Consider the following 14,202-nt stretch of genomic DNA (forward strand, 5'->3'; position numbering starts at 1 on the left):
TTTTGGAAAGATGCAACGGCTCATCTGGACCAAATTCCATTTATAAACAATTTATCTATAAACAAAGAGGAGGTGCACACATCTAGTTCAGTGTGTACAATATGAAAGGTGATTATGGCAGTTTCACGCCAAAAAACAAGCTGCCTACCACCTTACATGTATTGTTAGAAAGTGAGAAAAGTATTGGCATTTATGCATTGATTACTCAGAAAATGTACCTAAGAAAACAATTTAAAAATACTCTTCTACAAGTATGAGTTCTGACTTGAAAAATGTACTCAGTTAAAGGTACATAAGTATTGGACTTAAAGTATCAAAAGCAAAAGTACTGGTCTCTTTCTAAATGTCATATTATTAAATCATGCATATTACATTAGAAACCACCAGTCCACAGTTATGCTAGGTATGCTCACTCCAGCCATCTTGGTTCCCCTTATCATCGTCTGGACTTCATTCCCTGCTCAGGAGCTGGAGCAGAATGTCAGATGGTAACTGTTCAAGTAAACAGCTGCACCTTGAACGCCTCCTTCTTCAGCATCAACAGCTACATACTTTAGTTTCGCTGAGACGTTACAGCTGCTTTCGACAAACAAAACAAGCTTCTGCTGCTCCCAAATCTTATCACCTTTCCAAGGTGAGTAGAAGTACATCAAGCTGCTCTTGGATATCCTGCTCCTATTCATACTGGTACTTACATCCATCCTGCTCCTACTGGCACTTGAATTTAGGCTGCCTATACTGGAAGAAAACAAGACCACGGGAACAATTGACCATTTTAGAGGAGAAGAGAAATAAATCAAACTCTATATTTGTGTTCTTATTGTGTAATTAAAGAGTAAGAGGGAAGGGCAGCCATGCTACAGCCCATAAACACGGTTCTTACTGTGCAGTGTACAATAAATGTTGAAGTTCTACCCATCGACGAATATTACTGCGATGTGCAGGAGAAAATAGCCTACAATAGAAAGAGGGATGCTCAGATTTTAAAAGTGAGCCTTCTCCAGACGTCTTAAGCTTACTTTATTTTATGATTTATTATTTTAAGGACATGTATAATGGGTGTGTCATTTCATTTATGAGTAAATTCAAGTAACATATAGCTTTATGTGGGTCAAACATGGCTAATCTTTATGTTTAATGAGGAACCTACTGTTATTTTAAAAAAATCCCCTCAATAATTTACAATCTGATTATAGTATTCATGCATTTAGGTGTTAATAATTAAAAGTAATTAATTAATTATACTACAAATTGTTGTGAAGTTTAATGTAACGCATTATATTTTATAGGTTCATTAATTAAATGTCTTTCAGAATCTTAGCCAGCAAAATAACTAAAACTGTCGAATTAATGTAGTGGAATAAAAAGTCAGCAATTCAGTTCAATTCAATTCAGTTCAGTTCAATTCAATTCAATTCAGTTCAATTCAGTTCAGTTCAGTTCAGTTCAATTCAGTTCAATTCAGTTCAGTTCAGTTCAGTTCAGTTCGATTCAATTCAATTCAGTTCAATTCAATTCAGTTCAGTTCAGTTCAATTCAGTTCAGTTCAATTCAATTCAATTCAGTTCAATTCAGTTCAGTTCAGTTCAGTTCAATTCAGTTCAATTCAGTTCAGTTCAGTTCAGTTCAGTTCAGTTCAGTTCAGTTCAGTTCGATTCAATTCAATTCAGTTCAATTCAATTCAGTTCAGTTCAGTTCAATTCAGTTCAATTCAATTCAATTCAGTTCAATTCAATTCAGTTCAGTTCAGTTCAATTCAGTTCAATTCAATTCAATTCAGTTCAATTCAGTTCAATTCAGTTCAATTCAATTCAATTCAATTCAATTCAGTTCAGTTCAGTTCAGTTCAGTTCAATTCAATTCAGTTCAGTTCAATTCAATTCAGTTCAATTCAGTTCAGTTCAGTTCAGTTCAGTTCAGTTCAGTTTTATTTGCATAGCGCCAAATCATAATCTCCATTATCTGGAGGCTCTTTACAGGGTCAGGTCAAGACCTGACTTTGTTCCAGAGAAAAACCAACAGTTCCCACAAAGAGCAGCGCTTGGTGACGGGGGGGGGAATTCCCTTTAACAGGAAGAAACCTCCAACAGGACCGGGCTCAGGGTGGGGGGGGCTGCCTCGACCGGTTGGGTTTAGGAGGAGAGAGGAGAAGAGAGAGAGAGCGGGAATAGATGTAGAGGTAATGGTGTCATCAATAATGATGACAGAGAGCCCAGTGCATCATGGGAAACCCCCCAGCAGTCTGGCTCTCTAGCAGCATAAGGGGCCGGTTCAGGACCCACCTGGGCCCTGGCTTTGAGCTGGGGGAGGACGTTTATAGGCCTGGTGACGTCAGTCTGAATGCGGCCAATCACAGCCGGGTCGGGGAGCAGCCCTTTATAAGCGGCGGAGAGAAGCGCCAGGCTCCCGTCGCCGCTCCGCAGCCTCCGAGCATGTCTGAACCACAGCGGGGCGTCGTGTACCTGGTCACCGGGGGCTGCGGCTTCCTCGGCAGGCACCTGCTGAGGCTGCTGCTGGAGGAGGACGACGTGGCGGAGGTCCGGGTGTTTGACAAGCGCACGGACCCGAGTCTGAGCGGACTGGGCTCAGGTAGGTGTTTGTCTTTGCCCGAAACACCAAACTGCGTTTAGAAATCAGCTGATTTAAAGGGTTTTTTTAACATATAGAGCTCCTGCTTTGTTTTTATTCAAAGTAAAGTTCGTTGTCAACATCTTGAATCAGCTGGAGCGGGACCGTTGTGTCACCTTTCAAAATAAGGTCCGGTCTGTGCATTTTTGTCATATCAGTTTTCTTCAGTGACCATTTGCATATTTTGTCCCTGCAGTTCTCTTCAGTAGCGTTTATTTTTATAGCCTTGTCTAACTTTAGACTTTCTTGATTAAAAGCCTTATTGTGTATAATTATACATCATGGAGTCACAGTGTGGATCTGGTCTAAAAATGCTATAACCGATGAAGCCTTGTTTATTTGTCCGTATCCAGCAAGTTAGATGCACATGTGCAACATATGAGAAGAATGATTTCATGTTTTATTAGGTTTTTTTATTACTGTGAGAGATGGGGTGAAATCTGCATTTGGCAAAATAAACCCAGCATAGCCTGAGATCCCTCTCCCCCACATACTGTAGCTGCTGGGTCAGCCTGCAGTGATGACAGCTGGCCTGTGAATCCAGGATAGCCAACTCCCTACTTTTCCTGTAGCAGGATAAAGATGTTTGAACATGTCACTGTGTACTTTTGTTGTCATTACCCAGGGTTGAAGTTCAAGTGGGGTAAAGGTTTGTGTGTTTTCCTTGGAATCACAGTTGCAACCAGCAAATGTTCACATGACACTGAGTCTGTCATGTTTATTCTTTAATAAGCATGTCGAAAGTTTTACAGTGAACTTCTGCATAAATGCACTTATTTACCGTCTAAATACAGTAAATGACATTCATTATCAGTAATCCTTTTCCATCAGGAAATGTGCCCAACCTCAAGTGACGCGTTTCTCCCACAATGGAAAACACTCTGTTCCTCTGAAATGTCTGAGTGCGGTTCTACAGGGTTTATGTTTCCTCTAATTTGAATTCGATGGAGCACCTGTAATGAAACACCTCCTGTCTGTGCTTAGTGAACTTGCAAATGGAAACGCAAACTTGAGAAAACCTCTGACGCAACGTTCAAAAGTCCAGTCTCCTTTTCATGTCAGCTGCAGGACTTCCTTCGTCATCTATCAGCATTTCAAGGACGATGCTTAAGAGCAAAGATAAACCGCGGGAACATGACCTTCATATATGATAATGAGACAAAATGAATTTCCATTTCTAGTGTGAGGGATAGTTGATTTTGCAATTTTGCAATTTTAAACCTGCCAAGAGAGATATCTCTCTTGTTGACTTAGGCCATTGTGGGCACGATAAACAGTTATAATTGTGGTAGAAGAACAGATATAGAAAGATGTTTTTTATTATTTGCAAATATGACACAAATAATTTCTTCAGGCAGAATAGTTGGTGCCGAAGCAAAGCGCTGTTGTGTGAAACGAATCCAGAACTGGGTTTCAAACGTTTCTTTTGTTTTTGAATGCTTTGCAGAGCTCTTAGGAAAACAGTTATGATGCCGAATCACACACTAAGTCTTCCTGTCTTCCTGTTTTTCCCTCAGAGCGGACAAAGGTGGTGGTCATCCAGGGGGATATCACAGACTACAGCAGCGTGTTGGAGGCCTCCCGCGGCGCTGATGTCGTCATCCACACAGCCAGCTTGGTGGACGTTTGGCACAGAGTCCCAGAAACCATCATCTACTCGGTCAATGTCACAGGTGTGTATTCAAGGGGGTGGTGATAACGATAACGAGGAAAAGGGATGGGACCAAACATCAAGGGCTGGTTCATTTCTGTAGAAGCTTTCATGTGGGCACCCACAGATACAGAGGAAATCCACACCTTCTCCTGTTTTGGATGCTTTTCAAGGACTTGAGTTCATCCGTGATTTCAGGAGTGTTGGTGAAAATAAAGTTAGACCGACCCGTATCTTTTCACAGGAAACTGAGGCAGCCCATTGCCAGTGTGACAGTTTCACTGAAAAAATGTAGTTGGTTGTCCTCTGTTAAACTGCCTAAGCCTATAATGAGGGTTTCAAGGGTTAGGGTTAGGGTTAGGGTTAGGGTTAGGGTGAGATCAAGTGTCTTGTCATTGTTTGGCAGGATTTTTTTCACCTCAGGCAGAAACCCAGTGTTTTCATTTTGGCATTAAAAAGGTCAAACACAAAGAAGTTTAATGAGTTATTGGCAGCGTCAGCACAACATATCAGCTCTGGCCTCATCTTGGATGTGAGCCAGGAGTGAATGCATGAATGCATAATGTTTTCCTCCCTTTTTGGGAACCTGGCATTATCTTAGTAATGCTGGCGTTTATTTTAAGTGTAACTATGCCTAAATATAGTCGGCTGAGACTTGCAGACTAACTCTTCTGGGAGCTCGTGAGATGGTGTCAGTGGTGTTGAATTGTGAGTGGTTTGTGTAGGTGGCTGAGTCAGAGAGAAAGGAAAGAGAGTGTGTGTGTGTGTGTGTATGTGTGTGTGTGTGTGTGTGTGTGTGTGTGTGTGTGTGTGTGTGTGTGTGTGTGTGTGTGTGTGTGTGTGTGTGTGTGTGTGTGCCTTAAGTAGAGTTTGTGTCAGATGACACAAACTGATGTTTTGACTCAGTAATGTCTGGGTGCAAGACAAAATACTGTTTGTCAAACCCTGAATTAAATAAGTAGCGAGTCAGTCGCCTAAATCAGCATCATGACCAGGCCTGAAAATGACCAGTGAGGTGAATACTGAAAAAATGCATTTTATAAGGTTCACAAAGGAAGTGTTTGTGTAGGGCTGTTCTACTGGATTGCATTATATTTGGCGTGCTCGTCTGCAGGATTGTGACGAGGACACTTGAACTACCCAATAAAGTTGAATGTTTGAATGTTTCCCAAGATGCCAGGATCATTTGGCTTTCAAATGTTCAAAAAGAGGTGATACATATTATGAGTCATGTCTCATGTAAACAACACTTTTTGGCCAATCCCATCATGTAAATATCAGGTAGAAGCCTGACCGCAGAAGCACAAAGTAGCTCGGTACCTCTTTGCCTCTGGACATTGGGAAGAATTAACTTACTGTTAATTAAGTTTAATTAATTAAGAGTTAAAGGCTATTGAAATTTGTCTTATTGTATTTAGAGGCTGAGGACAGCCATACTGTTTCTGTGTATTTTTCTTAGTGGCCCATGAAAAGACCAAAATCGACAGAGTCAGCTCATCTTTCAATACTTTCTTCTGTTTCCACTCATCATCACACAGCCCGGCCGTTCCAACTGGTGCAATCTTTAAAAATGGGTCACAGATATAAAGTTTCATTGTTTTTCAAAGGTTCAGTAATTCCCTTAAATAGCTGAGCACCATAGCTTCTAGTAAGTGTTACTCAAACAGGATGAAATGGTCATTTGTTCGGGACTATTTTTTGCGCTCTAGAGAGTATTTTGGAAGCAGAGAGATTGACTCGATTGAATTGTGGTGGTGTATAGTTTTTGGACAACAATGGAGCTCTTTGGCACAAAGGAATGAGATATATCAGGCTTTGGATACTCAGACAATGTCTATGATTCAAATCTGTTTTTTGTTGGGTTTGGTATTTTAATGGATTTGTTGACAGTTAGAAAAACAGAGGATATTCCCAGCCTCATTCTTCAGTGCATGTTCAGGAAATTCTGGAATTTATTTCTCCGAATTCCCGAACCTCTTTGGCCATGAGCTCGAAAAACACATAAGTGATCTGTACTGCACCGAAGAGAAGAGGGAGGATCAGTTTAGATTCCACGAGTTGAGAAATTTTTACAAGAATTCCTGTGTTGCTCTCGAAGGGTTTTCATGCTTTGATCACTGTATGTTTGTCTCGAGGCACAGAGACAAAATCTCTCTCTTCCTCAAGAGTATTAGTGCAAATTGCCGGTGTGGGACAGTTCATTGAGTTTAGGAGATTAAATCGTTTTACTGTATCTAGGTGTCACTTGGATTTTATCTGACTGATGACGTACAAAGCTCTGTGTTTTCTGGCTTTTAGCTCGAGTGCATACCGGAGCCTTTAACTCCCTGTTAGCCAGTGTGCTGCCTCAGTACTGCCATTTTATTATTATTAGCTATATAAATGTTTTTAATGTTAATTCCAGAAATTTCCTTGGTTATTAGTTATGTTAGCTGCATGTCTCTAGGGACGCCGGTCAGTCGGCCCACCACATCTGTCCAGACTGAAATATCTCAACAATTATTGGGTGGATTGCCTTGAAGCTTTGTACAGACATTTATGGTCAGATTTTATCTTAGTTTTCCCTTATCCGGTCATATAACTCCACATGTTGTAGATGGCAATCCATGAAATGTGCTACACACATCCACATCCTCTTTAGGATGAATTGTAATTACTTTGGAGCTCCCCTCACTTTCTTTCTCATGCTGTCATCAGGTCAAAACTGAATTCAGTTTTCATTCATTCATCCATTTCTTTTGTCCAGTACCTTATTTAATGACCAAATCCCAGCAAAAATAATTCCCATCACTAGCCTACTAGCGGTACTCAATATTTCATGCTAATTAGCACATTTTAGCATGCTAACACTAAGTTAAGATGGTCAACATTAAACTTTCTTTAATCAGCATGTTAGCATAGTGACATTAGCATTTAGCTCAAAGCAACACAAAGCACACAGCTGGCAGCATGTCTAGAGTCTTGGTTGCTTAGAAAAATCAATTGAACTTTCTGTATCTTTCTGTATGGCCCTCTTTTATTAAAATGAAAAATTAGTTGACTGATTCAAACAAGGCCACACATTCATTGTTTACTAGTAAATTGTACAGTACATGATGTGCAATAAATCAAGTTCCCTCTGCTGCGCCAGGGAAACAAGATGTACCAGACAGTAAGTTAAAGTGTAAAGCATGAACTGTTTATCTTGAAGCAGATTCCAGGACGATCTCATCAGGATGTCTTTCATTCTCTGCCAAACTGGAGTCTTTTTCTCCTCGACCCACCATATGACCCAAGGTCAACATATGAGCATTTAACAAAACCCATAAATCCAAGAAGTTTTCTCTCCTATATAGAAAAGAAAACTGCATGGACCTTCAAAATTTTAAACATAATAATTAAAGGCTGTATTTCTTCACCTTGCAATGACCAAATAGATTTTGTAATGCATGTCCACTAATAAAGACCAGGTTTCCGTCAGCTGAACAGAACACACATGGGCCTGTTTTAAGTGAATTTCCTGTTGATCATGTCCTTATGTATCTTATTATAAAATAAGAGCTCTTAATTTCTCTCAAATTCATCTGAAATACTGGACTCTGTAGAAATGTAAATGTGTCAAAATTTGTCATGGTTTTGGAAGATTGTGAAACTTAAGTTACCCAATAAAACTGGGTATTTTTTATTCAACCCCAGCATCCTGCACCTCTGAATGAGAATGTTTCCTCTCTCAGGAACGGAGAATGTGATCAATGCCTGTGTGGAGTGCGATATCCAGCGCCTGGTCTACACCAGCAGCATGGAAGTGATTGGTCCAAACATCAACGGAGACCCCTTTATCAGGTGGAGCTATGAACATCATTCTTTGTTATTTGTTTCTGAGCTGTTCTGTATTATTCTGATAAACGAGTGACTGAGGCTGCAAAGTATTTTCCTCACTGAGCCAACAGTGGTGTAACCTACACTCCCATTTCCAGAAATGCTTCAGCTCTTTCAGTTTTGAATCCGTCCTTTCTTCTGCTCTTGAATGCACCATCTGTGATAACATGAGGGCAGCACAGAAGAGATATGACTGGGTGGAGACAAAGACACAAAACACAACCAGTACACAGTACACTTGTGGTGCAATCAAGGGGTTTTAAGTCTCTTTTGGTAGAAAGACTGTGGAAAGAAAAATGCATTGAACAGGAGCCATTGTCCTCACTGGCTCACTTTTTATCTTTCCTGTAACTGATGTTCTGCGTGAGACTGTCTGGTATGTCAAACATGTTATGTAATGTTGCTGCAGCCACAGGTCTGCTGCTTAAGCAACAAACATGTATTACAAGCTCTAATGACCCTATCTAAAAACGTTCCTGCTGCCAATTGTCAGTTATCACCTGGAACACTCAACAAAACAATTAATGAATAGGCGTGCCTTAACAACGCCTGCCAGGCTTTATCTTCTGTCATAAAAGACATCTTGGATACAACTGGTGCAGTGGTGCTACATCTTCAGATGTTCATATGCAAACTGTAGCCTGACTTCCACCTGTGCGAGGCGGTAACTGCTGCACCAGCTGCCCATTGTTGCAGAGGAAGTGTGTTTCTGAACACTGAATGTCTGCAGGGATGTCTGCATCATTCAAGAGCATGCATTGTTCTTTCCTGAATAATAGCAGAATATTTTAGAGCACGGATGCACAGAAACAACAAAAACATTTATTTATTTATTTATTATTTATTTCAGCTTCTGCTTTCATGTCTACCACTGTTTTTACTTGGCTTTGTCCATTTGTTACAAATACTTAACATTTAAAGCTCCTGGGTCTGGCTTAGAGGCGCACAGACAGAGTTTAAAAAGTCAGTTCATTGTCTTTTTTTTTTTTTAAAGCAGCGGAAATATTCAATGAAAACGTTCAAAGCTAAAAGAGGAGGGGACATATACTCAGTCTGATTAAAAGTGGGGTCATATGTTAATAGTGGAGAAATGCCTTGATCTGGGTACTGACGTCATTCAGTGTGTGCGTGGGAGGATTGCTTTAAATGTGGCTCGGATAAGAGGGAAGGAGAGAAGACCCGAGCGTGGCGTGCCCAGATGATGTGGCGTGTGGAATGACAGCTGCACTTACCGCCCTGGCACACGCTGCAACAGGAGCAGACAAAAGGGAGACACTACAAATACAGCACCAATGGAAAATCTCTTTTTTTTTCCCCCCTTTCTCTTTATTAGTGACTGAACATAACAAAAACAGGTGTGACACGAAGGGTACATGTAACGACAACAAAAACAAGAACAGTTATAGAGACATAAAGATGGAAAGAATATGATGGGAGTGGTATGAGCCTATGACATGTGTGTGTGTTTATATCTGATACATGTATCTGGGTTGCTAGGGAAAAGGGTGTGGCATGGTGGCATATGTGGGAAGGGATTGAGAAAGACAGTGTAGTTGAAATCAATGTTGTAAGAACCAATGGAAAAACAAACCAGGACGACACAGACAACAATGTCTCAAAAACTCTGTTACTGACTATGTTTGTTGGAAATGAGCTCATACTAAGAAACAACAGAATTTTATAACATGAAAAAAATCTAGCATATATATCCCATAATTATCAATATTACTACTTACTGTTGCAGATATAGATTGAAATGCAGATAAAAAAAATTATTGAAACGATTATTTTAGGCCCTTGGTCGTCCTTGGTAGAGGTATGTACTCAGTGATTTCTACTTAAATGGTTTTCCTATTTCAGTGCAGCCATTTACAGCCATTGGTTTCCAGTTATTGTTCCAAAGTATGAAAATCTGCAGAGATCTTTAGTGGAATAGATGACCTGTCTCAGGCCAGATTTAAGTCCCTGTATCAAAACTGCATGGAAATAAACGGTAGCCAGCGAGTGACTGGAAGATATTGACTATGCTGGAAAATCTAAAACATCCACATGTTCTGTTAATGATTAGTTATGAGTGCGGCAAATGTTTGGTAATAACTACAATATGCCAATATGTCACATTCCTTACAGAGAGAAGCAGACGTGCTTCAGAAGCATCTAACCTAACATGAGGAATTATGGTGTGTGTGTGTGTGTGTGTGTGTGTGTGTGTGCAGGTTTGCACGTACGTAGCTACAGCTGCACTTCAGAACAATATTTGGCATTCTCTGTTCACACCACGAGATCAGTCACGGTGCAAGAATGAACCTTTGTCTGCTCTCAGAAGGAGGCCTGGCCCTGCACAGGCTCGTCCAATGTGAGAAAGTGGAGATAAAGTCGTTTGAGGGGAGACATGGCACAGAACCTTTATGTGTCATTTTATCTTTCTCCTTCCTAACTCCTTATCTCTCATGCTCTCTCTGTGGTTTTTTTGGCTTCATGTAGACAACATTTCTCTCTAACGTGGCAGAAACAACCTGTATACCTCCCCTGACTCTTGATTTTTTTTTTTTTTTTTTTTTTTTTTTCCTACAGGGGCAACGAAGACACACCTTACAACGTGAAACACACTATGGCCTACCCCAAGAGCAAGGCAAAGGCAGAGAGAATTGTGCTTGAAGCCAATGGAAAAAAGGTACTTTATGTTTCGCAATATTGACTCCATAGATTCATGGTCAACGGCGTCTGCTGAGGCAAATTCTACAAGCTCACAGTTTTATTTTTCACATTTACATTCTTATTTTGCCAACCAAATCAGGGTGATGCATATTTATTAAAAGCACATTGCAAGTATTAAAAAAGAAGAGAAGAGGAATGCAGAGAAAATGATCACAGCTGGTTGGCACATTCCGAAAGCTGTGGATGATTGTTTTGTTGCTCTCCTGTGCCTGGTTGTATTCCAGCCTGGAAGAAATTTCTTGTGTAACTTCGCCACAAAATCCCAGGTCCTCCCCTCGAGGCCTTGCTGTGGTGTCACTGCTGCTGTTTACAACCAAAACCCACAAAATGCGCCCTTTAACCCCTCTGTGTACATGTTTTTAAGTTGTGTTGGCCTGAACACTGAGTTCTGGTTGTGTCTCCTGTCCAGTTGAAAGGTGGGAAGTGTTTATACACATGCTCTCTGAGGCCTACGGGGATCTACGGTGAGGGGCACGAGCTGATTAAAGACTTCTACAAACAGGGCGTAGAAAGAGGAGGCTTAATTATTGGAGGCATCCCAGACAACACTGAGCATGGGCGAGTTTATGCAGGTGAGTCTAAAATTACTAACATCACTGCTAATAATAAGAACTTTAGAGACGTGTCAGAGAATTTCTTGAACGCAGCCTGAGAATCCAAACCACCTTGATAAAAGCCCAGTGAGATGAGATGACTTGTGTTCTCTCAAAGCAGAAGCACAGATGTCATACAGACACTTCCTCTGAAATATACAGGAAGTTTGAATGTCTTTTTTAAAATGCTTCCAGCTCAGACCATAATAATAATAATAATAATAATAATAAAAATGAAACAAATACTGTAACACAAAAGACAGATGGTATAACATGAAAAAGATGCACGGCAGGAGCAGTCAGACCCAGGTTTCTTAGTAATGATAACAATGTATGAGCAGTATCAGTCAGTATCTATCTATGCAGCACAATAAAGACACTGAAGACTCTCCTTCTAAACAGGATGTGATACATGATTAGTCTTGATTAGTCTGGTTTCAGTGCTGATGCATCTTTGTGACTCATTCATGGTGTCAGCTTTTGCTTCTGACCAAATTGTATATGACCTGTGTATCAGTGGCTGATACTCGAGGCAGGCTAAATAGATACAGATATTATAGAACTGGAATTACTGTGTCCATTACATTCTACAGGTTGGCTACTGTACTTCATTTTAAAAAAAGGATCTACAGTTGATAAGTATTGAGGATGCAAGTTTTTTTTGCACATTAGATGAGGAGATTAGGTTTGGTTTTATCTTGCGCAATGATGATGTCAGTGTAATGTGGTCAGAGATGTGAAGCAACTAAGCACATTTACGTAGACAATCTTGATGTACTGTTATTTTTTTGGTTTTGGTTACTTTTGGTTTTGATGTGTCAATGTATGAATGTTCATGTATCAATACATGAACATGTACCTGAAAATTTGGGGATATGAAATGAACAGATACATGTTCACTCACCAATAATTTATCTTAGTTAAAAGTAGTCATATTTTAATTAATCTCTCAGCGCTATAGTATAAGTTAGTCATAAATTCATCTTCCAATAACAAAGGATGTTTATTGTTAAGTACTCCTACCAAAGTAAATATTTGCTTCATCCGTCATTTGGTGTGGTGTTCACTCCCTTCTTTGTGCGCTAGGCAACGTGGCCTGGATGCATATACTTGCAGCACGAGCCCTGAGCGAGCGCCCGCAGACGGTCGGAGGTGAGGCTTTCTTCTGCTACGACGACTCGCCCTACAAGAGCTACGAGGATTTCAACATGCAGTTCCTGTCCACGTTTAACTTCCGAAGGGTCCGTATGCCGTTAATGGTGCTCTGGTTCCTGGCTGTGGTTAATGACCTGCTCCGCTGGATGCTGAGCCCCGTGTATAACTACACGCCGTTGCTGAACCGTTACACCTTGGCTGTGGCTTGTACCTCGTTCACGGTGGGCACAGACAAAGCCCAACGTTACTTCCAGTACCGCCCCCTGTATGACTGGGATCAGTGTCGAGCCCGTACACAGACGTGGGTTGACACATTCCCTCTGGATAAACCCAAAGACTCCTAAAGTGACCTCGACTACTGCAACACACATCTGAAGCTGCTATATAGACTCACAGGACACCAGCTTCATATGAAAAAAGGAGAATCCTCCTATTAGTTAACAATATAAAAATGTTTTTTAATTAACAATTAATATTCAATTGCAGATTAAAAAACACTTTTATGGTGTCTAATGACATTTCAGTGAGTGTTGCTGCAGTCATTTTTGTCTGCAAACTCCCAAAAAGAAGCGTAATGTTCTACTAACCGAAGAATTTCCTCAACAAAAATGCAGTATTTACCGTATCTAGTAGATGTAGATGAAGTTGCATTTAAGCTGTTTCAGACTCAGTGTTGAGGAGCAGTCATAATAACAGCCGTTATTGTAAAGAACTAGGGCTGCACAATTAGTCAAAATATTATTGAAATCGCAATATGGTTAAGTGCAATATTCAAATCGCAGGAGCTGCAGTTGAAGCATTGTGGTGCTACAGAGACGCCCCTGACCCTCAAATCATATTCTCCAGACGTAAAGGAACGTGCTTGTTTGGTAGAAGCCCCAACAAAAATGACATCATTGTTTTTTCAGTGAAAATGAAATGCAGTAATTACCATTCCAACTGAAAGTCTGACTCTTATCCCACTCGCAGTATCTGTCAAAATAATCGCAATATGATTTTGTATTTGTGCATATTGTCGGAGTTCCAAAGAGAACCATGAAATGGTTCGTAAAAAGAAACATTAAAGATTATAGTGAGGGGAAAACTATCAAACATTTAACTTAAGCTATGAAAAGGTGGTTTTTAAAAATAGGTATAAAAAGTCCTGTTTTTATTGGCTTCATTCCAAAGGCACTGGGTACTGACTGCAAAAGTCTGTTCTTAGCATTTGTTATGGATGGGTAATACGTTAAGCATTTAAAGCTTTGTTATAAATAAAATGTACTCAGATAAAGCACAGACGTTAACAGCTTCGTTAAAGAATATGATTCAGTATTGTAATCCATTGGATTCAGTCCTTAGTGGTTTTGTTGGTACGACCATCGAGGGATTGGTCCTTTTTGTAGAGACAGTGCTGAAGAATTTACATATTGAATATTTATACATTTGGACCATGTAAACATACAAACTTTAGACCTTTATTTTAGTAATGTATATTATTGATATCATTGTTTTATGGTGGATAATTTAAAGAATTTTAAGTGCTTTTCATGAGATTTAAATAAATGTATTATGTTTAGTTTTGTTTTGTAATTTGAAATAAAGATTTATCACAGTCTA

At 40.0% G+C, this 14,202-nt stretch overlaps 1 protein-coding gene across 1 annotated transcript; it reads left to right on the plus strand.

Annotated features, from left to right (window-relative positions):
- The first annotated feature begins 2,207 nt into the window (after positions 1 to 2,207).
- hsd3b7 (hydroxy-delta-5-steroid dehydrogenase, 3 beta- and steroid delta-isomerase) lies at positions 2,208 to 14,202 on the plus strand. The gene is made up of 6 exons (XM_071466573.1): positions 2,208 to 2,589; positions 4,146 to 4,301; positions 7,993 to 8,101; positions 10,712 to 10,811; positions 11,265 to 11,427; positions 12,535 to 14,202. The coding sequence occupies exons 1-6, from the start codon at positions 2,223 to 2,225 to the stop codon at positions 12,945 to 12,947; spliced, it is 1,308 nt and encodes a 435-aa protein (XP_071322674.1). The 5' UTR covers positions 2,208 to 2,222; the 3' UTR covers positions 12,948 to 14,202.

The sequence above is a fragment of the Trachinotus anak genome, unplaced genomic scaffold (genome assembly GCF_046630095.1).
Source record: "Trachinotus anak isolate AG129_WGS33_773 ecotype Australia unplaced genomic scaffold, CSIRO_AGI_Tana_v1 ptg000003l, whole genome shotgun sequence".
Taxonomy (NCBI): Eukaryota; Metazoa; Chordata; class Actinopteri; order Carangiformes; family Carangidae; genus Trachinotus; species Trachinotus anak.

Bases quoted from the DNA above. Each gene is read 5' to 3' on its own strand.
- hsd3b7 (XM_071466573.1), top strand. From the start codon at position 2,223: ATGGGAAACCCCCCAGCAGTCTGGCTCTCTAGCAGCATAAGGGGCCGG. The intron at 8,102-10,711 runs GTGGAGCTATGA...TTTTTCCTACAG, and splicing joins AACGGAGACCCCTTTATCAG to GGGCAACGAAGACACACCTT. The intron at 11,428-12,534 runs GTGAGTCTAAAA...TTTGTGCGCTAG, and splicing joins GCATGGGCGAGTTTATGCAG to GCAACGTGGCCTGGATGCAT.